Source organism: Psittacula echo (genome assembly GCF_963264785.1).
Source record: "Psittacula echo genome assembly, chromosome: 1".
Taxonomy (NCBI): domain Eukaryota; kingdom Metazoa; phylum Chordata; class Aves; order Psittaciformes; family Psittacidae; genus Psittacula; species Psittacula echo.
This window is the reverse complement of record NC_137735.1, coordinates 167,269,899-167,293,872: the sequence shown is the minus strand read 5'-3', so window position 1 is coordinate 167,293,872 and position 23,974 is coordinate 167,269,899. Positions and strand designations below refer to the sequence as shown.

At 63.6% G+C, this 23,974-nt stretch overlaps 4 protein-coding genes across 7 annotated transcripts; 1 reads left to right on the top strand and 3 right to left on the bottom strand.

The window, feature by feature from the left end:
- Nucleotides 1-118: 118 nt before the first annotated feature.
- Nucleotides 119-7,619, bottom strand: NCAPH2 (non-SMC condensin II complex subunit H2; the record flags this gene model as incomplete). Its single annotated transcript, XM_080610618.1, has 20 exons — nucleotides 119-294; nucleotides 448-597; nucleotides 877-978; nucleotides 1,077-1,129; nucleotides 1,280-1,339; nucleotides 1,443-1,515; nucleotides 1,601-1,749; nucleotides 1,991-2,338; nucleotides 2,626-2,692; nucleotides 2,809-2,871; nucleotides 2,946-3,040; nucleotides 3,872-3,964; nucleotides 4,093-4,226; nucleotides 4,540-4,619; nucleotides 4,716-4,784; nucleotides 4,900-4,981; nucleotides 5,510-5,565; nucleotides 6,099-6,200; nucleotides 6,280-6,409; nucleotides 7,498-7,619. 20 exons carry the CDS (start codon nucleotides 7,617-7,619, stop codon nucleotides 157-159), a joined length of 2,166 nt encoding a protein of 721 aa, XP_080466744.1. The 3' UTR covers nucleotides 119-156.
- Nucleotides 7,579-15,048, top strand: LMF2 (lipase maturation factor 2). 4 transcript variants are annotated; one of them, XM_080632014.1, is made up of 14 exons: nucleotides 7,579-7,714; nucleotides 8,594-8,847; nucleotides 10,312-10,340; nucleotides 10,427-10,623; nucleotides 10,822-11,000; nucleotides 11,207-11,345; nucleotides 11,493-11,627; nucleotides 11,718-11,823; nucleotides 12,107-12,203; nucleotides 12,291-12,473; nucleotides 13,469-13,637; nucleotides 13,784-13,895; nucleotides 14,138-14,237; nucleotides 14,319-15,048. In XM_080632014.1, exons 1-14 carry the CDS (start codon nucleotides 7,618-7,620, stop codon nucleotides 14,664-14,666), a joined length of 2,145 nt encoding a protein of 714 aa, XP_080488140.1. In that variant the 5' UTR covers nucleotides 7,579-7,617; the 3' UTR covers nucleotides 14,667-15,048. The 4 variants fall into 4 exon arrangements, with proteins under 4 accessions (XP_080488140.1, XP_080488139.1, XP_080488138.1 ...); XM_080632013.1 differs by having other exon boundaries at nucleotides 14,316-15,048; XM_080632012.1 differs by having other exon boundaries at nucleotides 11,439-11,627.
- A 585-nt stretch (nucleotides 15,049-15,633) lies between these two features.
- On the bottom strand, nucleotides 15,634-17,849 carry MIOX (myo-inositol oxygenase; the record flags this gene model as incomplete). Its single annotated transcript, XM_080610604.1, has 10 exons — nucleotides 15,634-15,742; nucleotides 15,826-15,938; nucleotides 16,044-16,093; nucleotides 16,248-16,315; nucleotides 16,434-16,543; nucleotides 16,621-16,688; nucleotides 16,768-16,930; nucleotides 17,097-17,177; nucleotides 17,451-17,519; nucleotides 17,817-17,849. 10 exons carry the CDS (start codon nucleotides 17,847-17,849, stop codon nucleotides 15,634-15,636), a joined length of 864 nt encoding a protein of 287 aa, XP_080466730.1.
- A 2,199-nt stretch (nucleotides 17,850-20,048) lies between these two features.
- On the bottom strand, nucleotides 20,049-23,394 carry ADM2 (adrenomedullin 2; the record flags this gene model as incomplete). The annotated part of the gene is made up of 2 exons (XM_080610597.1): nucleotides 20,049-20,346; nucleotides 23,288-23,394. 2 exons carry the CDS (start codon nucleotides 23,392-23,394, stop codon nucleotides 20,049-20,051), a joined length of 405 nt encoding a protein of 134 aa, XP_080466723.1.
- Between the last annotated feature and the right edge of the window lie 580 nt (nucleotides 23,395-23,974).

The window sequence follows — 23,974 nt, the reverse complement described above, 5'->3', positions numbered from 1 at the left end:
ACAGAAGGGGGAGGGCTGGGGTATGAAGAGGGGGTGCAAAGGAGCGTTGGGGGTACAAAATGGGCATTGGGGGATTTCAGGGGGTACACAAGGGGCTTGGAGGAGGAGTTGGTGGTAGATGAGGGGGTTGGGGTGCCCGGGGGGTGTCACCCCCCTTCACGGGCATGCCGAGGGCAGGCAGAAGGCCTGGAAGCGCTCGTGCGCCTGCTCGTGTGTGAGCAGCCGGAGCCGCAGCGTGTCCATCCCCTGCTCCAGGCCTGGCTCCTGTGCCAGCTCCACCACGTAGTCATTGGCCTGCAGGGGACAGGGGAACGCTGGGGTCGGGGGGCACAGAGAGCCCCGGAACACCCGCAGCCCCCCCAGTCCCCTTCGTGCCTCTCTGGCACTGAGGAGCTGCAGGGTGGGGGGCACTCACAGCCCCACATGGCACAGTCCCCCCGCACTCACCAGCTGCAGCGCCGCCATCAGGTACCGGCTCACCTCGGCCGGGGGCCGCCCCGCTACGAGCCGTGCAAACGAGCACCAGTGCCCGAGGGCGCCGCAGCCCCGCACTAGCGCCTGCCCATAGCCACGGACATCCAGAGCCTGGCGGGACTCCTGCGGGGGCAGCGGGGGGGTGGTCAGCGATTCGGGGAGAGGGAAAAGGGGAAAGGGAAAAAAAGGGGAGAATGGAGAGAAAATGGAGGGGGAAATAAGGAAGGGGAAGGAGGAGAAAAGGGCGAGGTGACAAGGGGAGGAAGAAAAGAGGGAAGAGTGGGAAGGGGGAAGGAAACGCGGGGGAGGGAAAGCAACAAGGGGATGAGAAGGGGGTTAGGAAAGGGGGGATAGAAAAGGAGAGGTAGGAAAGAGGGGTCCCAGCCCCTCCCATATCCCTGCCTGCTCCTGCAGCAGTGGCACCATCCGCTCCTCCCAGCACCGCACACGCTGCGACAGCTCCGTCTCCTGCACATAGCGTTGTGACTCCACCATAAACAGCTCCTGGGGGGCACAGGGAAGGTTGGGGTGCACGGGGACAGCGGACAGGGAGGGGACACCCCACAGCCTCCTTCACCGGGGCCCCCCCACATGGCACCTACCACGTTCCTGCGCACCAGCTCCTCGTAGCACAGAGAGTTGGAGGGACGGGGATCTGCGGGGGGGAAGCGGCAGTGAGGGCACGTGGGGACATGCAGAGGGACAGGGCTGAGCATAGACACACAGACAGAGGGACAGGGACATGGCCAACGATGGACAGACAGAGGGACAGGGGGTGCAACCCTCCCCAGGGCCGTGCACTCACTGGGGGCTCCTTCCTCAAGCTCCTCCAGAGCCTCAATGTCCTCGTGATCCACAAAGTCACCTATGGGGAGGGAATGTGCTCAGTGACCCCCCCAGGCCCTGTCACAGCAGGATGGGGCCCCCCATAGGGGGGTAGGGACTGGGGGGTCTGGGGGGTGCAGCACCTTCTCCTTCATCGTCCTCAGCCCCTCGCTCCTCCTCCAGCAGCTCCAGCTCCTCCTCGGGCTGCAGTGGCTCCTGCAGGGAGCAGGTCTGAGCCCTCACCCCGGGGGTACAAGGGGGGGGCCCCCCAGCCCAGCGCCCCCCCTCCAGCCCCACTCACTCTGGGCTGCAGCTTCCTCTGCGCTGCCACCCGCTCCTTCATCTGCTTCCAGTAGAGCACCTCCAGGTCTGCAGCGGGATGGGCGCAAGGCAGCACCTCTGCACCCTGAGGGGGGGCCCTGCACCACAGGGGGGGTCCAGCCCCTCCAGCTCCCCTCCATCAAGGCACAGGGTGGCCGTTGGTGCCATCCCAGGCTCCACTCACGGTTTTGGGGTGCAGGGTCCCCTCTGCCCTGGCTCTGTCCCCCCAAGGGGACAGCGCAGGGGCTGGGGGGGCCAAGAGCCACAGGCAGGACACAGAGCGTCTCCCGCAACCCCACCACTCACCAGCGAAGGTCGGGCCGTTCCTCTTGGCTCTCCTGCCGTCCGAGATGTTGTCATCTGGAGGAACCAGAGGGTTGAAGCTCCCAACAGCCAAAGGTGCCCATTCCCACCAGGAGAACTGGGATCCCAGAGGAAAAACCCCCCAGGACAGCAGCACCGACCCCTCTGCCACCACCACACACCCCATGCAGGGCTGTCACCTCCAGAGCCACCTCTGAGGTGTCCTGTTGAGGTCCCCCCGTGGGGCTCAGCTGACCCTTCCCCCTGGATCCCAGCCGGATCCCATGGGACATGCTGCAGCACTCACAGGCCATGGCGAACCACTTCATGAAGTTCTGGAGCTTCCGGGGGGATTTCCTCTTGCGCTTCCCTCCCACCATGTCCTCCAGTCCCGGCGGCACCAGGAACGGTCTCCCTGGGAGCGGGAAGGGTCAGACCGGCCCCAGGCGCAGCCGGGAATGCCAGAGGGTGGCTCTAGCCTCGGCCCTTGGCACAGCCCCTCTGGGCACCATGGGGCCAGGAGAGACCCACCGAGGGCCTGGGAATGCTGAGGGACAAGCGGGTGGGAAAAGGAGCCAGGATAAACCCACTGTGGCTCCAGGGATGCCAAAGGACAAGAGGATGGGGAATGGAACCAGGATGAACTGGTGCTGCACAGACAGAGCCGGGGCAGCAGCCCCATCCCCAGCTCCCATCACATACCTTTCCTGAGGGGTTTGTCCTCGGAGTCCGCGAAGGGGTCGAGACTTTGCCACGGATCCAGCAGCTCCTGCAGGGAGCGGGTGCTGATGCAGCCACAGCTCCCTGGGGCACCCTGGGCAGGGCTGGGACATCCCAGGACTTCCCGGTGTCCCACAGCCCCGGGATGCTCCAGGTTCCCCCTACCTTGACATGGGTCTGGGGGTGCTGGGCAGGGGCTCGCTCCCGCAGTGCGTATCTTGGGATGCTCTGGCAGGGGCAGGATGAGCCGGATGAGCCAGGGCTCCGGTGAGGAGTGTGGCGCTGTCCCAGCCCTCACCTACCTGCTGTGATTCCATGTGTTTGGCACCACCTGGAGCCAGCACTGCCGCATCCTCCTGCATGGGATCATCTCCACCGGCATCATCATCCTCCAGTCCTGCACGGGAAAGAGCCAGGTAAAGCCCCCGGGATTCCCTGTTTCCCAAGGAGCACGCCAGGGGCCTCACAGAGACACAGCAGCTGTGGCATGGATGGATACGCCAGCAGAACACACGGACAAGTGGGCAAGACACACAAGACGTGATACATGGATGTGACACATGGATGTATGGGCAAGACAGGCAGACACCGGCAAAACCACAGGGACAGCCTGTGCCGGGTTCAGCAGGAGCAGTCACTTTTTCCCAGTAGCTGGTGCAGGGCTGTGTTTGGGCTTTAGCCTGAGAACAGCACTGAAAACACAGCCATGGGTTTAGCTGCTGCTCAGTAGCACCTACCCTGACATTTCCGTCTCATGCTCTGCAGCGAGGAGGGGCACAGGAAGCTGGGAGGAAGCAGGGACAGGACACCTGACCCAAACTAGCCAGAGGGCTATTCTGTACCACAGCACGTCATGCTTGGGATGGAAACTGGGGGGAATCACCCAGGAGGCCCAGATCACTGCTCGGGTCGGGCTGGGTATCGGTCAGCAGGTGCTGAGCAGTTGTATTTTCTCTCCTTGTTATTTCCCTCATCATTATTATTACTGGTGGTAGCAGCAGTGATTTCTGTTATACCTTAGTTACTGGACTGTTCTTATCTCAACCCGTGGGAGTTACATTCTCTCCATTCTCCTCCCCACCCCTCCAGGAGCATGGAGGTGGAAGAAGTTGGGGAGAGTGAGCAAGCGGCTGCATGGTTCTGAGTTACCAGCTGGGCTAAACCACGACACATGTGGACAGTGAGCAGGACACACACAGCAGCAGGACACAGGGCCCCGGGATCTTACCACCCTCCTCAGAGAAGCTCAGTGCCCGGACGGGAGCCTCCGCACCACTGCTGCTGCAGTTGCTGCTGCTGCCGGGGACACCGGCTGGAGCTGCTGCGGGTGACAATGGCCACAGGTCACCGGCAGTGGCCCTGGCACCAGAGCCACCAGCGCAGGGTTGCCCCGGGCAGCCTCCCTGCGGGCAGGAGCATCCCGCTCCATGCCTTGTACGTGCACCGTACCTGGGGCAGGGCCGGGGCTCCGGGGATGGGCTGGGGACAGCCCCGCCAGCTCCAGCAGGAACGCTCCGGATTTGTGCGGGGTGCACACGTTCATCCGGAAATCCTTGCGGCTCGCCAGGACCTCCCCCTTGCAGCTGTGGGCAGAGCCCCATCAGGGACCCCAGAGCAGCCTGGGGGAGGGGATGGCCCCACTGCTGCGGGGGGGACTGCCCCCGCCTTCCCAACAGTCAGTCCCAGCTCAGTCCTGCTGGGAGCTCCCAGGCCAGCCCTGGCTCATCCCTTCCTCCCTGTACCCTGCCTGCACCACAGGCAGCTCCCAGCCGCCGGGATCATCCCTCCCAGTTTAACTGGGAGGGCAGCAGTTCCCCGGTTGAGGCATGGGGAAAGCCCAGCCCCACCGTGGGGGCACCCAGGTGAAGCCACAGGAATGGCTGAGGGGGGTCTCACCTGAGCAGGGGGTTGTCTCTCTTCTCATCATCTTCTGGTGGGACTAAGGACATGGGGGTTGAGGGAACGATGTTCACGGGCTGCAGAGGCAAACGGGTGGGATGGGGGCACCTCGGGATTCATCCCGGGAAACCCCAGCACGGGGAGGGAGAGCAAAGGAGGGGAACAGCTCCTACATTGGACTGGTGATCCTTCATGTCCACACTGGCCTGGCTGGTGTCCTTGATGTCATCCAGGGAGAGGAACTGCAGAGAGAGCCCTACATGTGGTCACCTGGCTATGTCTGTGAGGCCATGAGGACACAGAGGCACAGGGGTGGGATGGACCCAGCACCAGAGGGACTGGAGCTGCAGCTCTCACCTTCTCATCAATGTCATCCTCCCCAAAGGTGGCGTCGGTGTCTCTCCCATCCGGACCCAGGGAGCTGGGCAGCTTCTCTTGCCTGGATCAGGGAGCAGAAAACAGGATCAGCATCAGGGAATCCTGGAATAATTTGGGTTGGAAGAGACCTTGAAGTTCCTCCAGCTCCAACCCCTGCCACAGGCAGGGACACCTTCCACTGGAGCAGCTTGCTCCAAGCCCCTGTGTCCAACCTGGCCTTGAACACTGCCAGGGATGGGGCAGCCACAGCTTCTCTGGGCACCCTCTGCCAGCGCCTCAGCACCCTCACAGGGAAGAGCTTCTGCCTAAGAGCTCACCTCAGTCTCCCCTCTGGCAGGTTAAAGCCATTCCCCTTGGCCTGCACTGAGAGCAGGCAGGAAAACCACAGGATGGTGGCACTGGAAGAGCACATGGGGACAATCATGGCCCCAGGCTCTGGAGTCCATCCCACTGGGGACATTTCCTGCAGGCCCCAAAATGCTTTGCACGGGCTCAAGAGCAACGCTGCAAGAGGCACGTTTGGGTTTGTAACGCAACAATTGCTGAGCGGCAGCAGGGTAGGAGGAGCAGGCACTGCGGCTCTACTTACTTCTTGTTGGAGATGTAGTCAAGCGTCTGGTACACCAGTGAGTAGAGATACTCCACCTGGGGAGGAAAACAACCAGGCTCAGGAGAGGGAGGAAGAAGCTCCCAGAAGAGCTGATATGAGAGGAACCTCCACCCTCCTCTGATCCCCAGTGCTTGGGGGTCAGATTCTGGTGCATCTTGTTCTTCTTTTCCCTGTTTCTGCCCTTCTGAGGCCAGGTTTGGGCAAGCTGGGACCTGGTGTCCCTGCCCATGGCAGGGGGATTGGAGCTGGATGAGCTTTAAGGTCCCTTCAACCCAAACCAGTCTGGGGTTCGTGATTTTATGACATCTGTAATCCTCAACAGGAGGATCTCCCTTATCCCTTCGGATTTTTGGTGTCTATACACATCGTTCCAGTCCTGTCCTGTATAAATCACTTTAATCCAACCCCATATAAATCACCACCGACTCTGACATGATCTCTTCTGCACATCACAGAGTGGAACTGGCCATGAAATTCCATTCAATCCCACACTTATCAGTGCTCACACCCCTGGCAGACTCTCGTAGCCCCCTGATACCCGGCTACTCCATCACCACCAGCTCCTCACCTTCCTGCTGTAGACACAGGCGGATCCCTGGATGAGCAGCGCCGCCTCCATGAAGTTCATGGTGGTTTTCCCATTGTCGAAGGAAATGCAGACGTGCTCCAGCTGAACAGGAGTGATGGGAATGGTGAGCGGGGGGGATGGGGTTGGGATGGACCCTGGCAGGACCCCCCCATCACCTCACCTCCTCCAGGTACTCGCTGAGCTGCGCGGCCACGTCCACCTCCCAGTTCTTGGTGAGGTCACGGATGGGCTGCAGGAGGTGCACGAAGCGGGACTCCAGCTCCCCCCTGGCGGGGGGCATCTTCTGAGCTCTGAACGGGGTTAAACCCCCCCGTTACCAGCCGGTGATCCCACAGGTGGCATCGGAGCGGGGCAGGTCACAGAGAGCAGCTGATGGAAACCTGGGACAGAAACCTGGAGTTGAACAGAAACATGCAGTGAACACACATCATGGAATCAACTGGGTTGGGAAAGAGCTTCAGATCAACCAGTCCAAACATTCTCAGCACTGCCAAGGCCACCACTAACCCATGGCACTGAGGCCTCGTCTCCACGCTGTGTGAGCACTTGCAGGGACGGTGCCTCCAGCCCTGCCCTGGGCAGCCTGTTCCAATGCCTGAGCACCCTCTGGGGCAGGAATTGTTCCTCAGCTCCATCTAAACCTGCCCTGGTGCAGCTTGAGGCCGGTTCCTCTTGTCCCATCCCTTGTTCCTTGGGAGCAGAGCCCAGCCCCTCCTGGCTCCATCCTCCTGTCAGGCACTTGTAGGGAGCCACCAGGTCCCCCCTGAGCCTTCTCCAGACTGAACCCCCCAGGTCCTTCAGCCCTTCCCCATCACACTTGGGCTCCAGGCCCTGCACCAGCTCCGTTGCCCTTCTCTGGCCTTGCTCCAGCACCTCAGTGTTTCATTTCATACAAGCCCAGCCTGGTTTGTGTCAGAAAGTACCCTAAAGCTCCTTCAGCTCCAATCCCTGCCACGGGCAGGGACCCCTTCCACTGGAGCAGCTTGCTCCAAGCCGCTGTGTCCAACCTGGCCTTGAACACTGCCAGGGATGGGGCAGCCAAAGCGTCTCTGGGCACCCCGTTACTTGCATCGCGAGGCCCTGGGCTGAGCTCTGAGCTCTCGTCAGCCCCTCAGGACCCCGAACGAGACAATGAACATCAGTTCCCCCCCGGGACAGCCACAGCTCAGGGGGACCCGGCAACCGAGTCCCATCAGCCTCCTGGTCCCTAGCCCCCGGTACACGGTCACGGTCAAGCTCCCGGGGCAGACGGTTCGTGCCGATCCTAGCCACGCTCCCCGTGAACCTCTGACCCCGTTCCTCCAGGATTCCCCGTCAAGCCCAGGCCCCTCTCCCGCTCCGCCGCTCACCGCCGCCCGTCTCCTCCTCTCCTCCCTACCGCCATTTTGTGCTTCCCGCCCGAAGCGGCGCGGGGAGGAGCGTGCCGACGTCTTGCGCGCAGGCGCAGCGCTGGGGGGGGGCCCCTCTGGTGTCGCAGCCGCCGCTGTTGCTGTCGTCCATGGCGGAGCCGCCGCGGCGGATGCGGGAGCTCTTCCTGGCCGGTCTGGCCGCTGCGTACCTCGCCGCCTTCGTCTCGCTCTATGTGCAGATCCCCGGTACGGAGGGGCGCGGGTGGCCCGTGTTGGGGTTTCTCGTGGGAGTGTGGGGCCTCTCGCTTCCCACAGTCCTGTCCCGGGGGTCCCGGCGGGCTCCGGGCTCACACTACGCTGAGGTACCGCAGCGCAGTGCTGCGGCGGCCGCGGCTGCTCCGGTCTCCTGCGTGGCTCACCCTGGTCTGGCCGCCTTTTGGGCTCATCTCAGGGCTGCTCCGTGCCCAGTCCGAGAGGAAATGGGTTTTCCAAGAGGGAATAACGGCTCCGTGTCTGATGGACACCATCGGCGTCCCTGAGGGATTTGTGCTGATAGCAGCGCTGTTTAATGTCTGATATTAAGGATATGGAGAGTGCGGCTGAGTGTGTTGTGAGTAGGTGTGCTGGTGACACCGAGCTGTGGTGAGGTGAAGGTGATGGAGGGAGGAGATGGGATACTGGGAGGCTGCTGGGGATGGAATGCTGGGGAGGGACCCTCATCAGGGACTGTAGCAATGGGACAAGGGGTGATGGGTTCAAACTGAAACCGGGGAAGTTCAGGTTTGAGATAAGGCAGAAGTTCTTCCAGCAGTGTTCTAGGCCAGGTTGGACAAGGCTTGGAGCAAGCTGCTCTAGTGGAAGGTGTCCCTGCCTGTGACAGGGAGTTGGGACTGGATGAGCTTTAAGGTCCCTTCCAACACAAACCATTCCATGATCCTATGAAACTGGGAAGTCAGTGTTGAATGGGGACAAGCTGGACCCCCCCTGCCAGTGCCTGGAGGAGTGGGGGGCTGCTTGGCAGCCCCCCACTCCTCCAGGTACTGACAGGGTGGGCTCCCAATGTGCTGCCCCACCTTTACCAGCCTAAAAGTGCCTTTTTCCCATTTCCCACCATCTCTTTTCCAGGTCTCTATGGAAGAAATGGAATCCTGCCTGCTCGCAGAGTGCTGCGCCTCACTGGGCAGGGTCTATGGGAGCAGCTCCGGGATTTTCCCACCCTCCTGTGGCTCGGGCCCAGCCTGGGTTTGGATACAGAGCTGGGAATGGAGCTGCTCTGCCTTCTTGGGGTGCTCTGCTCCTTCGGTGCCTTGCTGCTGGAGCCCCTGAGGGACAGCCTGGTCTTTGCCTTGCTCTGGGTGCTTTATTTCTCACTCTACCAGGTATGAGATCCAATGGAAAGGGGTTTGTGGAGGCCGGGGGAGTTGGAATGGAATCTAGGAGGGCAGGGAGGTGACATTGTTCCATTAATACTGTCCCATGAGCTCCTGGCACTCTCAGCTTCCTCCTTGGAGCTGTGGGAAAGGTGCTGATACCTCCTTGGCTCATGTTGGTGGGTACAGCCTCATCCTTGTGCTTTCTTAGGATAAACCCCCCTGGAATTGCCTGCAGAGCTGATTCCCTGCCTTTCCAAGCCTTGCCAGGGCCCTTATCCCAAGCTCCAGGCCCTTTCCCTGTATCCCACAAGATCTGTGTCCCCCAGCCATGAATCCACCCTCCTGAGCCGCTTCCTGCTGGTGAGTCAGGTCCCGCTGTGCAGGCGGCAGTAGGAGGGATTGAAGGACCCTCTTTCCTCTGAAACCAGGGAATGAAGGGAGGAAATCCCACCTCTGTTTGGAGATCCCTGCCAGCCCTCACCGCTCCCTCCTGCTGGAGTTTGGGCTGTGTCTGGCACTGCAGGGAATGCTGTTGGGAAGCTGGAAGGGTGAAGGGCTGGCTATAGGAAGGGGGTCCCTCTGTGCTGGGGGGCTCCCCGGCAGTGCTGTCACCCCACAGTCTCCCCAGCACCCGGCTGCACCCCATGGGGAGCTGCTGCATGGCACAGGCAGTGCTGTTGAGCTGTGTCTGTGTGTCCCAGGAGAGCCATGGCTGGAGCCAGGGCTCGGAGCGACTCAGTGCCCTGGCAAGGGGAGGGAGCAGCACCTCCTGGGTGGGAGGGGGCTCTGGGGGACCCCCACCCATGGGGGCTCTGTCCCCGCGTGGCTCCTGTGCCGTGCGCGGCTCTGCCTCCTCTAGCCCATGCGCGGATTGAATTCCTTCTTCTCGCTCCCTTTTAAGGGTATGCTGGAGAAAAAGTCCCTGTTCCTGCTCCTTGGAGCAGGCTCCAGCCCTGAGCCTGGGCTGGTGTGAGAGCTGCTCCCAGCCACTGCCCTCCTGCTCCTCCTGCTGCTCCTCATGGCTTTAACCTGCCAGAGGGGAGACTGAGATGAGCTCTTAGGCAGAAGCTCTTCCCTGTGAGGGTGCTGAGGCGCTGGCCCAGGGTGCCCAGAGAAGCTGTGGCTGCCCCATCCCTGGCAGTGTTCAAGGCCAGGTTGGACACAGGGGCTTGGAGCAAGCTGCTCCAGTGGAAGGTGTCCCTGCCCGTGGCAGGGGTTGGAACTGGAGGAGCTTTAAGGTCCCTTCCATCCCAAACTCTTCCATGATTCTATGAGTGATGCTGCTGTGCTGGAGCTGAACAGGGCTGGGCTGTGTTCCTGCACACACCATGGAGTCTTCTCTCCCAGCACCACTGGGGTACACGTGGGGGTCTGTGGCCACCCCAGGGCCATGGGGAATGGACTGGGGGGATGGACTAGGGCCCAATCCTGCCCCCATTCCCTGCTCACCAGCCTCCCTCTCTCCTGCAGGTGGGACAGGTCTTCCTCTACTTCCAGTGGTAAGTAACCCCCACCTCATCCCTCCCTTTGGGGAGTCCACCCTGCCTGGGTGGCAAGGGAGGCCACAGCGCTGATGTTCCCACAGGGACAGTCTGCTGCTGGAAACGGGGTTCCTGGCTGTGCTGGTGGCCCCCCTGCGCCTCCTCTTGTGGGGGGCCCCGGCCTGGCGCCCCCAGGACAGCATCACCTTCTGGCTCGTGCGCTGGCTGCTGTTCCGCCTCATGTTCGCCTCGGGGGTGGTGAAGCTCACCAGCCGCTGCCCCACATGGTGGGGGCTCACAGGTGAGGGGGGGCTGCGGCTGTGGGGCTCCCCACCAGGCAGGGGCACTGCCCTGAGCCTCAGGCTCGGCTCCCCATGCCCATAGGCAGCCGCTGTGGGCTCCTCTCCTGTGTTGGCACAGCTTTGTGCTGGCTCTGCCCGCTCCATGCTGCATCCAGGTGACCCTCATGTTCCCCCCCAACCCCTGCTGTCCTCCCCAGCTCTCACTTACCACTACGAGACCCAATGTATCCCCACGCCAGCTGCATGGTTCGCGCACCAGCTCCCAGTGTGGTTCCAGAAGTTCAGCGTGGTGGCCACCTACGTCATCGAGGTCGCTGTTCCTGTCCTCTTCTTCGCTCCCATTCGCCGACTCCGGCTCTTCGCCTTCTACAGCCAGGTGGGGGGCGGGGGTGGGCAGAGACGGGTCCAATCGTGCTCCTTGTAACCCCACATGCCGTGGGGCTCCCCTGGATGGGGAGCCCAGCTCAGGCCATGGGCAGAACAGGGCCCCTGTGGGAGCTGGGGTGGCCGTCGTGGTGATGGGGTGCCTGATGCCCTCTGCCCCCTACCACTGCGACACCCCGACCCTTCACTCCTCCCCAGGTCCTGCTGCAGGTCCTCATTATCCTCACAGGCAACTACAACTTCTTCAACATGCTCACCATTGTCCTGGCCTCCTCCCTGCTGGATGAGGAGCATGTGGGGCGCTCAACAGGGCGCAGCAAGAGGAGGAACACAGGCTGTGAGTCTGGGGTGCCCAGTCTAGGGGGTGGGCTCCCATGTCTGCCCTGTCCCAGTGTGACCGCAAGGGGTGATGGGTTGGCTGCTGCTGCAGGGATGCGTTTGGCCTCTGTCTGCTGTGGCACTGAGCTACTGTGTCATGCCACAGCCTGGTCCCCCAGCCTTGGGTCCTTCCTGTCCATGCTGCTGGAGCTGAGCACCTACAGCCTCCTGCTCTATTGGAGCATTCAGTACTTCAGCCTGGAGATCAACTGGGAGAAGAGGCTGCTGGAGTCCAAAGTGGGTGCGTTGCGGCAGGGGCTGCGGGGTCCTGGTGTCCCCGCAGTGAAAGAGGCTCTTCCCTGACTCTCTAATGGGTTTTCCTTTGCTCCAGCCTTCACCTACCACGAGTTCACGACGTGGCTGCGGACGGTGACGCTGCCGCTGGTGGGACTGGCCTTCCTCTCACTGTCCTGGGAGATCCTGGCTGCCGTGTACCGGTGCGTGACAAGAGGGAACACTTGGGGCTGCTCTGGGGTCTCTGGGGGTGGGATTACTGCAGGGAGGGACACTTGAGTCTGGTGGAGCTGGGTGGGAAGGCTAGACCCTGGGGCTGTGTGAAGTGGGGGCCTTGTCATGGATGCTGGGAGCATTAGCAGGGGACTAAGCCCAAGCACAACTACAGGCTGGAGGAGACTGGGTGGAGCAGCCTGAGGAGAAGGGCCTGAGCTTTAGGGACCCTTCCAACCCAAATGAGTCTGACGCATCTCTCCTCCTCTGTAGCTGTGCCTGTGTACGTGGCTGCTTCTGGAAGCTCTGGGCCATGCTGCAATGGGTCATCTTCGCCACTGCGGCCATGGGGGTATTTGCCATCAGCCTGGTGAGTGCAGGGATGGGGTTTGGGGAGCAGGACATGGCCTGGGCCCCCTACGCCGTGGTGCTGGAGCCTCTCTCTGCCCCTCCCCAGGTGCCCTTCACCTACATAGAGCTCGAGTCTAATGGGAAGCTGTGGCCTGGCATCCACCAGGCATTTGGCGCGGTGCAGCGTCTCCAGCTCGTGAACTCCTATGGGCTGTTCCGCAGAATGACGGGCGTCGGGGGACGGCCTGAGGTGGTGCTGGAGGGCAGCTATGATGGGCAGAGCTGGACGGTGAGCACTGGTCCCCAGTCACAGGGCCCTTGGGTAGGAAAAGATCTTCAGGATCATCCATTCCCACCACTGCCAAGGCCACCACTACCCCATGGCACTGAGGCCTCATCTCCATGGTATGTGAACACTTGCAGGGACGGTGGCTCCAGCCCTGCCCTGGGCAGCCTGTTCCAATGCCTGAGCACCCTCTGGGGCAGGAATTGTTCCTCAGCTCCATCTAAACCTGCCCTGGTGCAGCTTGAGGCCGGTTCCTCTTGTCCCATCCCTTGTTCCTTGGGAGCAGAGCCCAGCCCCTCCTGGCTCCATCCTCCTGTCAGGCACTTGTAGGGAGCCATCAGGTCCCCCCTGAGCCTTCTCTTCTCCAGACTGAACCCCCCAGGTCCCTCAGCCCTTCCCCATCACACTTGGGCTCCAGGCCCTGCACCAGCTCCGTTGCCCTTCTCTGGCCCTGCTCCAGCCCCTCAATGTCTCTCTTGTAGTGAGAGGACCAGCACTCAACACAGGATTTGAGGTGTGGCCTCACCAGTGCCCAGCACAGGGGCATGATCCCTGCCCTGGCTCTGCTGCCACACTGGTGCTGGCACAAACCACTGTGCTGTTCCTCTTTGGCCGCCTGGGCCCGCTGTTGTCTCATTCAGCCACTGTCAACCACCCCCACCCAGGTTCTTCATGGGCTACTTTCCGGGCACTCCTCACGCCTGGAGCGCTGCTGTGGTGGTTGTGAACTGAATGCACTGAGCTTTGGTGAATCAAGTCTCACAGTTGTGTTTAGTGCCACAGGCAGGTGTGAGGTGGCTGAGGAATCAAATCCACTGGATCCAAGCATCTGCTGCACTGGCCTGTCCCCTGGGGGGGGTTTTGTCCCTCTGGAAGCACATGGTAACCCCAGAAGTGACTCTGGATGCGCTCAGCCTTATGCCAGCAGAGCTGGGGGAGCTCCAGGGCCACCTACTCACTGCCGCTGACACCCCGCAATCCCTCTCTTTGCCTCCCAGGAGATCGAGTTCATGTACAAGCCAGGGAACGTGAGCAGGGCCCCCCCAGTGGTGGCTCCGCACCAGCCCCGGCTTGACTGGCAGATGTGGTTTGCGGCCCTGGGCCACCACAGCAGCAGCCCGTGGTTCAGCAACTTCGTGCACCGCCTGCTGCAGGGCCAGGAGGACGGTGAGTGGGGCTGGGGCAGTGCTCTGTGCTCCGGGGATAGGGGCTCCAGCCCAGCAGTGCCTCGGGGTGCCCCTGCAGTGCCTCAGGGTGCCCCTGCACCCATGGGTGCAGGCTCTCGGCCGCAGCTAACACCACGTCTCCTGCAGTGATCCGCCTGGTGCAGGTCGATGAGTCCCAGTATCCCTTCAGCGCCCGTCCCCCTGTCTACATCCGTGCCCAGCTCTACAAGTACTGGTTCACCAGCAGCGCTGAGGGCAGGTGAGTGGCACTGGACCCCTCTGCACCCATCTGCACCCCGGATCTGATGTGACACCACATCTGCTTGCAGATGGTACAGTTGGGTGAGTGCCCAGGGGGTGGTACAGGCTGGATTTGGGATCTCCCTGGGCTCATTAACTTGCCCTGCAGCTCCTCAGCACCCTGGGCTCTGCCTGGGGGTGTCAGGAGCCACCCACAGCTGTGGGGGGGCCAGCAGGGTGCTAAGCTCTCCCACCCCACAGCCATTCGTGGTGGCGGCGGCAGCGCGTGCAGGAGTTCTTCCCCACTGTGTCCCTGGGTGATCCTATGCTGGAGAACCTGCTCAACCAGCACGGGCTGAAGGTAGGACCCCACCCCACAGTCACCCCATGGTCACCCCACAGTCACCCAGTGCCCCCCTGACCCCCTCCTCACCCCCAGCAGGATAAGACCCCAGCAAGGCGCCCACTGGCCGCGGTGCTGCCACGGGTGCTCCAGTTGCTGCGCCAGCTCTGCCGCCCTGTGCCCGGCCCCACCATCCTCTGGTCCCTCTACCTGGTGGTGGCCACTGCCTGCCTTATGCGAGCCCTGCACCGCCAGTGCTGGGGGGGGGCACCCCGCACCTGCCACAAAGGGCCCCGGCGCGGGGACCCTGTGGACAGGGGGGGCGTGGAGAAGAACGGGCACATGCGGAGGAGGGAGCCCCAGGAGAGGGGTGACAGCCGGGCCTGCGCTGGCGGCCCAGGGGACAGCCGAGGGGATGGCCGCCATGGCACCAAGAGGAAGAAGTAGCACCCAGAGCCGCCGGCCTGGATTTCGTCTTCCACCCATGGACTGAAGGTACCCCAGGGTTCTGTGCTAATGCCAGCAACACCGACTGGCTCCATTGCCTCTGACCCCTGTGCTGCGGCTTCAGGGTGATGCTGGCACTGGTGGGGTGGATATTGGCACTGATGGGGCAATGCCAGACACTGGTGGGGTCATGCTCAGTGCTGGTGGGAGCAGCTTTGGGCAGCGCCAGCCTTTCCAGTTATCCTTCCCAGCCCTTAGCCACCACCAGACCAGTTTGGGTGCTCCCTAGACCAGTTTGGGTGCTGCCCCCCCTCACTGGGCTGCTCCATGCAGTGAGCTCAGCAGGTTCCTATGTTTTCTAAATAAAGCCTTTGACATTCCAGCCCCATGGCTCTTGCTGGGAGTCCTGCTAGGGGAGGAGTCCCCTGTGTGTCCCCATGGGGGTCCTGCCTGGGAAGGGGTTGCTCCATGTCTCCCATATACTGCAGGTGCCACTGGGCGTGTGTGACAAGCAGGTTTATTGTATAGCCCCAGTGCCCCCCATGGCAAAGGGGCTGTGCCATGGGGCTGGGGTGTGCTGAGAGTCTCAGGGTGGTGCAGTGGGGGTCCCAGTGTGGTACCGTGGGTCACAGTGGGAGTTCTGGTGTACTACATTGCGGGTCCCACTGCAGTACAGTGAGTTCTCGCTGCAGCATGGTGGAGGTCCTAGTGCATTGTGACAGGGGTCCTGCTGTGGTGGGGGTCCCCGTGCATTGTGTTTTGTGGCAGGGGTCCCAGTGCCTTGCCCTGTGGGTCTCGGTGGGGTATGGTGGTGGGGATCCTGATGCAGTGTGGTACTGGGGGTCCTGGTGCGAAGAGGGGTCCCATTGTGGTGCAGTGACAGTCCTGGTGCAGTGGGGGTCCTGGTGTGGTCCCAGGGTCCCAGAACTGTCCCGGGGTTGGGGAGGTCCCAGTGCTGTGCCCCCCCTCACCAACACAGCTCCCCAGGGCAGTACTTGTCGATGAGTGACTGGTAGTAGCTGCGGAGCTGCTGCACTTCGGGCAGCTCCTCCTGCTTCGTGTACAGGTCGAACTTGCTGTGGAGTGGTCAGTGTGGTCGGTACGGGGGGGTCACCTGAGCCCCCTCCCAAAGCCCCCTACATTCCCCCCAGTCACGCACTTGAGCTCGCGCACCCAGGGCAGCATGCGGAGGTCCTCCTCGCTGCAGAGGTGCAGGTAGTCCCCGTGTGCATGCCAGGGGTAGAAGGAGTGGAACCGCACCATGTAAAAGGCCTGAGGGCATGGGGATGGGCACGGAGGGGGAGTGTCAGCTCGGGGGGGGGGCCCATGTGTCCGTCCCATTACTGCCCCCCCCTTCCTTGCAGCCCCATCCCTTACCTCCTTGGGCAGGGCGAAGTTGTTGAACTTCATGACCTGGTACATGTACTCTGGGGAGCATTGGCGTGCAGTGATGAGGCTGAGCACCTCAAGAGCCGCACCCCCAGCAAAAGTGCTCCAGGCCTGAATCCCCTGGGAAAGAGGGGGGTCCGGGTGCCCTGTTTGTGAGTGAGGGACCCCCCTACTTCCACCCTCATCCCTTACCGTCGTGTCCCCAGGACATGAGGACGTTCTCCAGGCCGCAGCGGGGCTGGTACATCCCGTACTCAGTGCTGGGGATGGAGCCGGGTTGAGGGGCTCAGGGTTGGTGCCTGCACCTCCCACCGCAGGGGTGATGTGGGGTGCAATGAGGGGTATAACGTGGGGTGCAGCCCCCCGCAGCCACCTCACCTGTACCGGGGGTCCTTGGTGTCGGGGTTGTCGTGGAAGGTGGAGTCTCTGAACACCACCGACTTCTGCACCTTGCAGCCCACTGGGAAGGTGTCCCCCACCACGGCCCACTGCGGGGGTGCATGGGGGTCTCTGACCACCGGGCCCCCCCCTGGATCCCCTCCTGCCCCCAGTCCCCCCTACTCACCTGGGGCTCCCCAAACAGCGCCAGCACCTTGCCCAGGTCATGCAGCAGCCCCACGAGGTGGAACCAGTCTGAGGGTGAGCGGGGCCATCACCCCCAATGGATGTGACCCCGGGGGGGGGGTTGGGGGTGCGGGACCCCCGGCTTTACCTTTGTCAGGGTGGGCCCTGCGGATGCCCTCGGCTGTCTGGTAGGCATGGAAGGAGTTGGGGAAGTCCACGTCCGGGTCGGACTCATCCACAAGCTCATCCAGCAGCGCCAGCGCCTCCATCACAGTCATGCGGCGCTGCGAGCATGGCCCGTACTGCGCGCACTGGGGGGGGAATGCAGTGGGGTTTCTGGGGACGGTGACGCCCACAACCTGCGCCGGGACCCCAACACCCCCGACCCCCATTGCAGTGCACAGGGAGTGGGTGCCGCCGTGCATGGGCTGGACTTGGGGTGCTGGGGGGGGTGTTTGGGTGAGGGGGGGGTCGCACCTTCTTGCGCACAAAGTCCACGGTCTGGTGTGTGTGCATGAGCCGGTACGTGTTGTACACCCGCTCCAGCAGCTTCCCCTCCTGTGTGCAACAGGGGGGTCTAGGGTGTGGGGACACGCCCCAGCACAGCACCCCCGGACTCCCACAGCAGTGGATGAGACCCCCCTGGCTTGGATATGGGGGGGGTGCATCTGGATCCGCCCTGCACCCTGCTTGTGCAGAGACCCCCCCGTAATGACCGACCTGGTGCAGGGACCCCCAAACAGCCCAACTGGTGCAGGAGAACCCCCCCAGTGACCCGCCCAGTGATGGAGACCCCCTTAACCCCCCCCCCCCCGTGCAGCCCCCCCTCACCGTGTAGTTGCGGTACTGGTGCTGGGGCTCGGCCGTGCCGGGGGGCAGCTCCTCGGGGCAGTTGGATTCCTGGGGGGGGAAAGGGCTGCTCAGGGTCGGGGGGGGGCCCTTCCTGTGCTGCCGGTGACATGGGGGGAGCAGGGGGACCCAAGGGCGCTGCGGGTGCTGCATGGGACTGCATGGCATCGCATGGTGCTGTGCAGCCCTGCACTATGTGTCACAGCATTGCAAGGCCTTTGGGTGCAGCTGAACCCCAGGGTGCTGCCCAACACCCCACACGTCCTGCACCCCCCAGGGGTGGGGGGCAAGCACCCAGGACTGTGGGACCCGCATTCCCCCCCGGCCGGTCACTTGGCTGGAACCCACTTGGGGGTTGTCACCCCATGGCAGGGAGAACATGGCCGTGGGTCCCAGGGGTTCCTCCACCCCTCAAAAGGCACCAGCCTTGGGGTGGGGGTTCCTGGGGGCTGCTGCCTGTGGCACGGGTCCCATGGGGGTGACACTTGTGGGACTTAGCCCCCGGGGGGGGATGGGAAGGGTCTGCCCCAGTGTGTGGGGCAGTGCAGGGGGGGGCTTTGCCCCTCATGAGTGGGGCAGTGCAGGGGGGGCTCTGTCCCCCATGAGTGGGGCAGTGCAGGGGGGGGCTCTGTCCCCCATGAGTGGGGCAGTGCAGGGGGGGCTCTGTCCCCCATGAGTGGGGCAGGGCAGGGGGGGCTCTTACCCCAGTGTTTGGGGCAGTGCAGGGGGGGTTCTGCCCCCCATGCGTGGGGCGATGTGGGTCCGTACTCACCACCCGTTGGCTGCTCATGGCGGCGGGGCTGTGGGTGCTCGGCTCTGGCCCTGCCCGGCCCCCCCTGGCTTTATCCCCGCAGGACAATGGATCACCGGTTAACCCGTGTTAATGGTTCAACTGGGGCAGGGGCCGGGCCTGGGCTGGGCGGCCCCGAGCAGAGACCCCAAACCCCAAACCCTGACCCCCAGCAGGGACCCCCAAGTTGGGGACCCCCGGCAATGGGTGGCCCTGGGGCTGCGTGGGGGGAGCAAATGGGCTGCGGTGTGACCCTGATGGGGTGGTGGGAGCAGGACTTGGCCTGCACCCTGGGGCTCAGTGAGGGGCTGGGGGGCTGCGGGAAGGGGGCAGCAGGCAGGGGGTGCTGGGGGGGCTGCACGGAGCAGGTTGGGGGCAGGACCGCCAGTGGGGCTGGGGATGTCATGGGGGACACGGCCCCTCTGGGGACACATGGACATGCCAAGCCATGGGCATGCGGCTGGTGCACGGCGTGACACACACCATACACATGGGGTGACATAAACCATGTTCATGGGGTGACACACACCATATACATGGGGTGACATAAACCGTGCTCATGGGATGACACACACCATATAATGGGGTGACACGCTGTGTGCATGGGGTGACATAAACCATGTTCATGGGGTGACACACACACCATATGCATGGACTGACACATGCTGTTGGCTGTCCCACTGCCTGGGGACAGTCGTGTCCCCCACCCTCCTCCATGCCCTGTTCCCATGGGATTCCCAAGCCAAGACCCCTCCTCACACCCTTTATTCTGCACAACGTCAGAGGCACCCATGGGTGGGTAGCTGAGGGCTGGGAGGGGATGCTCAGTGGGAGTGGGGTGCTCATAGGGATATGGGTGCTCATGGGGTGTCACAGCATGGGGTGTCAGGGACACCGGGGTTCCCTCATGTCTGGGGGCCACCACTGAGCCTGTGGGGGCCCAACATGTCAGCAGTGGGGCTGGGACCATCCCCCATGTCCACACCATGGCACCCGGGGACAGGGATGGGGATGGCAATGGGATGACACCCCCAGCACCCCCCAGCACCCAGTGAGCACCCCCAGCGCCTGGTCCCAGTCTCCCCACGTGGGGCGCAGGGTGCTGGGAAAGGGGACAGCACCGTTCCATGGATAGGACCGGGTGCTGCTCTTCATGGCACCCAGCCTGGGGAAGGGACCTCCACGGTGCTGAGCTCCATCTGGGACCCCCCCCTTGGCTGGGAGAACGAGGCCCCCTGTGCAGGACCCATGTGCTGTACTTGGGTCTGGGTGAGGATGAATGGGGTGCCATGGGGTGCTGTGGAGTGCCATAGGGGTGCCATAGGAATGTCATGGGGTGCCATAAGGGAGCCATAGTGATTCCATAGGGTGCCATAGGAGTGCCATGGGATGCTGCAGCAGACTCCCCCCCGCCCCATGGCAGGGTGCTGAGGCGCTGAGTCAGCAGCTACTGCTCTTGCACAAGGCTGCTGTGGTCAGCAGGATCCTTGGTGCCCCTTGGACCCGATGTCACCAGCCCCGGATGGGCCACCACGGGCCACTGCTACCACTATGAGCTATCATGGGCCACTGCTGCCACCATGGGCCACCGTGGGCCGCTACTGCTGCCATGGGCCACCAACTTCATGTCCTCTCTGCTCCATGGGGTTGCTGTTGGTGATGGGGCGGGAGCCCCCCATGGGGATGCTCCGTGGCCCCCACGGGTGTGCAGAGGCAGCTCAGCCACGCGTGACTCTGGAAGTGCTTTAGTGGGGGTGCGGGGGGCTGTGGGTGAGGGCCGGGGATCCCCATCACCCGTAGCTGTGGGGGCTGTGGGGGTTCATGGGGGACGAGTCCTGGCGCCCCAACTGTCCCCGCAGCTGCCAGAGCCGGTGGCTCAGGTTCTGCACCTGGCACGTGCCCAGCACGCAGCCCACGCGCAGCAGATGCGTGTGCCGCCGGCCACGCGTGTGCCGGTGCCCGTGCCGAGACGCGTGTGCTGGGGGGGGCCATGGCGCGAGCAGCCGGTGCCAGGCAGCACCCAAAGCGTGCGGCAACGCAGGGTCCGCAAAGGGGGACACCAGGGACGGGATCCGGTCCGGGGGCTCCCTGCAAGAGAGAGACAGCGTCAGTGAGGTGGGAGGGGGTGCCATGGGAGGGGGTGATGCGGGAAGGGGGTGATGTGGGGTGGGAAGAGACCGGAGGACAGGGGTGGTCAATGGATGGAGATGAGCAGCTTGTGCCCAGGCAGCCAGGAAGCCCCCAGCATCCTGGCCTGGATCAGCACCAGTGCGGCAGCAGGGCCAGGGCAGGGATTGTGCCCTGCACTGGGCACTGGTGAGGCTGCACCTCAAATCCTGTGTTCAGCTCTGGGCCCCTCACTACAAGAGAGACATTGAGGGGCTGGAGTGGGGCCAGAGAAGGGCAGCGGAGCTGGTGCAGGGCCTGGAGCACAGTGTGATGGGGAAGGGCTGAGGGACCTGGGGGGTTCAGTCTGGAGAAGAGAAGGCTCAGGGGGGACCTGATGGCTCCCTACAAGTGCCTGAGAGGAGGATGGAGCCAGGAGGGGCTGGGCTCTGCTCCCAAGGAACAAGGGATGGGACAAGAGGAACCGGCCTCAAGCTGCACCAGGGCAGGTTTAGATGGAGCTGAGGAACAATTCCTTCCCCAGAGGGTGCTCAGGCATTGGAACAGGCTGCCCAGGGCAGGGCTGCAGGCACCGTCCCTGCAAGTGTTCACACACCGTGGAGACGAGGCCTCAGTGCCATGGGTTAGTGGTGGCCTTGGCAGTGCTGGGAATGGTTGGACTGGATGAGCTTAAAGGGCTTTTCCCACCTGGCCGATCCCATGATCTATGGTACTATGGGCCCAGACTCCTCCCCTGCCCTGGGCCAGGAGCAGGACGAGAGGAAGAGGAGCAGCACTGGGGCAGAGGAGCTGCCACACGCACCAACACACGTGTCCGTGCTCCGGTGTCACAGCAACATGGCACGAGATGCTCCTCCCCCCACACACCCGTGCTGTAACCCCGTACACACACAGCACACACATGTCCCAGCACACGCACACCGCATGACCCCTGTACACATGCAGGCGCACACGGTCCCTGCACACACACATCCCATGACCCCTGCACACACGCAGCACATGCGTGTCAGGGACGGACGCCACGTTCCATGGGGCCAGAGGCCACATTCCTTTGGTGCTGCAGCTCAGGAAGCTCCCGAGGCCATTCTCAGCTCCTGCTGTCCATTCCCTTTCTTTTCCCATCCTGTTCCCGTTCTGGAAGCTCCAGCAGCCTCCCCATGTCCTGGAGCCAAGCCCCAGTGCCAGGATCTCATGGGATCAGTGCCAGCATTCCATTGGATCAGTGCCAGCATCCCATGGGATTGCCGCTGGCTGCAGGGCTCCCCTCCTGCCCTGGCACATGGGATCTGCCCTGGCACATGGGATCGCTCCTGCTCCCATTCCTGGGCCACGTCCCAGCGCTTTATGGGTGTCACTGGACACACCGTGGGGCACCCACCAACCCCGGGGCCCCACAGCTCCCACATGTGGCTCCTGCCCCACTCCCACTGCTGCTCGCAGCATTCCCACAGACCTGGCACCGGCACAGAGCTGGACTCACGGTCCCCACTGCTGGGGTCCCCACAACAGGGTCCCCATGTCCCCTAAATAGTGTCCCTGTGTCTCTCAGACTCCCATGCCCTCAGGACCCCAATGTCTCAGGTACCCCTTGTCTTGGGGACCCCCATCCCAGGGACCCCAATCCCCAGCACATGGAGCTGTGGCCACACAATCCTGATCTTCCAGCTGATGCCCAGGATTTGGGGTGCCCGTGTCCCCTTCATCCATCCCCACAGCGGGATGAGTCCCCCTCGCACCCCCGGGTGCCGCGGCACTGGAATTCCTCCACCCGCGGGCCCCCCCCCGCACTGGTCGGGCTGATCCCTGCGGATCCGGGCATGGAGCAGGCACATCCCCAACCCCAACCCGCTCCTCAAGCAACAACACGCACCCGCGCGGCCGTGCACGCACACACGCACGCAGCCCCGGCACACGCGTGTACACGCATGTACCCCCTGCGGCTGGAGCCCAGCCCCTCGCACACGCCTCGCACATACATACACACACACACACGATCCTCATCACCCCCCCCACACGTGTGCCCTGCATGCCCTGTGCACACAGTCTCAGGGACCCCCCTCGCCCATGCTCCCCCCCTCAACTCCTGTCACCCCCGTGTCCCTATAAGGACAGGTGTGGGGCAGGTAGTGACAGCAGGTTGGGGTTCGGGGATCTCCCAGTGCCCATCTCTCTGGGGGCAGCGGGACACAGACATGGGACACGCAGACACAGGACACGCAGACACGGGACACGCAGACAATGGGCAGATCGGGCCCTGCCCAAGCCCCATGGCTGGCAGGACAGGTGGACATGGGCTGGGGCAGGAGCTGGGCTCTTGGGGATAGGCAGGGGAGCACAGAGGCACCCCAGACAGGGGTCCTAGAGAGGAGGTCACAGAGCTGCCTCATGCAAAGGGCCCCTGCCCATACCTGCATAAGGGGGAGGGCAGGGAAGGTGAGCAGGGGGGTACAGAGATGCCCCATACAGGGGGGCAGGCAGGAGGGTGGGCAGGGGGGACACAGAGACACCCCATGTTGAAGGGGGTGGACAGAAGATACAGAGATGTTCCACACAGGGGGCTCCTTCCTACACCTACATGGGGGGAGGCAGGCAGGGAAGCAGGCAGGGGGGGCTCAGAGCTGCCCCATGCTCATACCTGTGCATGGGGGGCAGGCAGGCGTATGAGCAGGGGGGTCACAGAGCAGTCCCATACAGAGGATGGGCAGGGGGCACAGAGACACTGCATGGAGAGGTCTCCTCGCTACACCTGTGCGGGGGGGCAGGCAAGGGAATGGGCAGGGGGCACAGAGACACCGCACACAGGGAAGTGCGGGCAAGGGAGGAGCGGGATTGGGGGTGCGGGCAGGGGGGTTTGGGGGGGGGGGCGGGATGAGGGGTTGCGGACAGAGGGGTCCGGTCTCACCTGCGCCTGTGCGCTCGGCCGTGCGGCCGGGGCAGGCCGGCGGGCAGCTCCAGCACACACAGCACTAAGCTGATGCAACCCAGCGCCACCGGCACCGGGGCTCTCATGGCGGGGCTCGGCCGGCCGCGGCTCCGGGGCTGCGGCGAGAGGAGAGCGGTGAGCGGCTGGGCCCGGCTCCGGCACCCCCCGTACCCCCCGGTGCCGCCCGGCGCCTCCCGCTGGCCCCCGCTGCCGCCGGTTGCTCCCTGGTGCCTCCTGGTGTCTCCCTGGTGCTTCCCGACGTTTCCCGGTACCCCCTCCGTTGCCTCCCGGTGCCCTCCGGTGTTCTCCGGTCGCCTCCCTGTTGCCTCCCGGTGCCGCCCGTCCCGTCCTGCCCTGCCCCGTGAGGTCCCGCGGCCCGTAGGGCGATGCGGGGTCCCGGAGGTTTCCCGAGGGGATCTCGTCGGTACCTGCGCGAGTCCCGGGGCTGGGGACCGGGGCTCTGGGAGCTCCGAGGGGGCTCGGCTGGGTCCGGGGGTTCCCGGATGCCGGTGTCCGGGGCCGTCGCTGGGGCCGCCGCTCCCCGGCTCAGGTTAAATATCGCCGGGCTCGGCGCGGCCACGGGCGAGGAGGAGCCGCCGTCGCGGGAGGAGCCACGGGCGGGGGCAGCCCCATCGACCCGCACCGGAACCCGGCACCGGCCCAGCA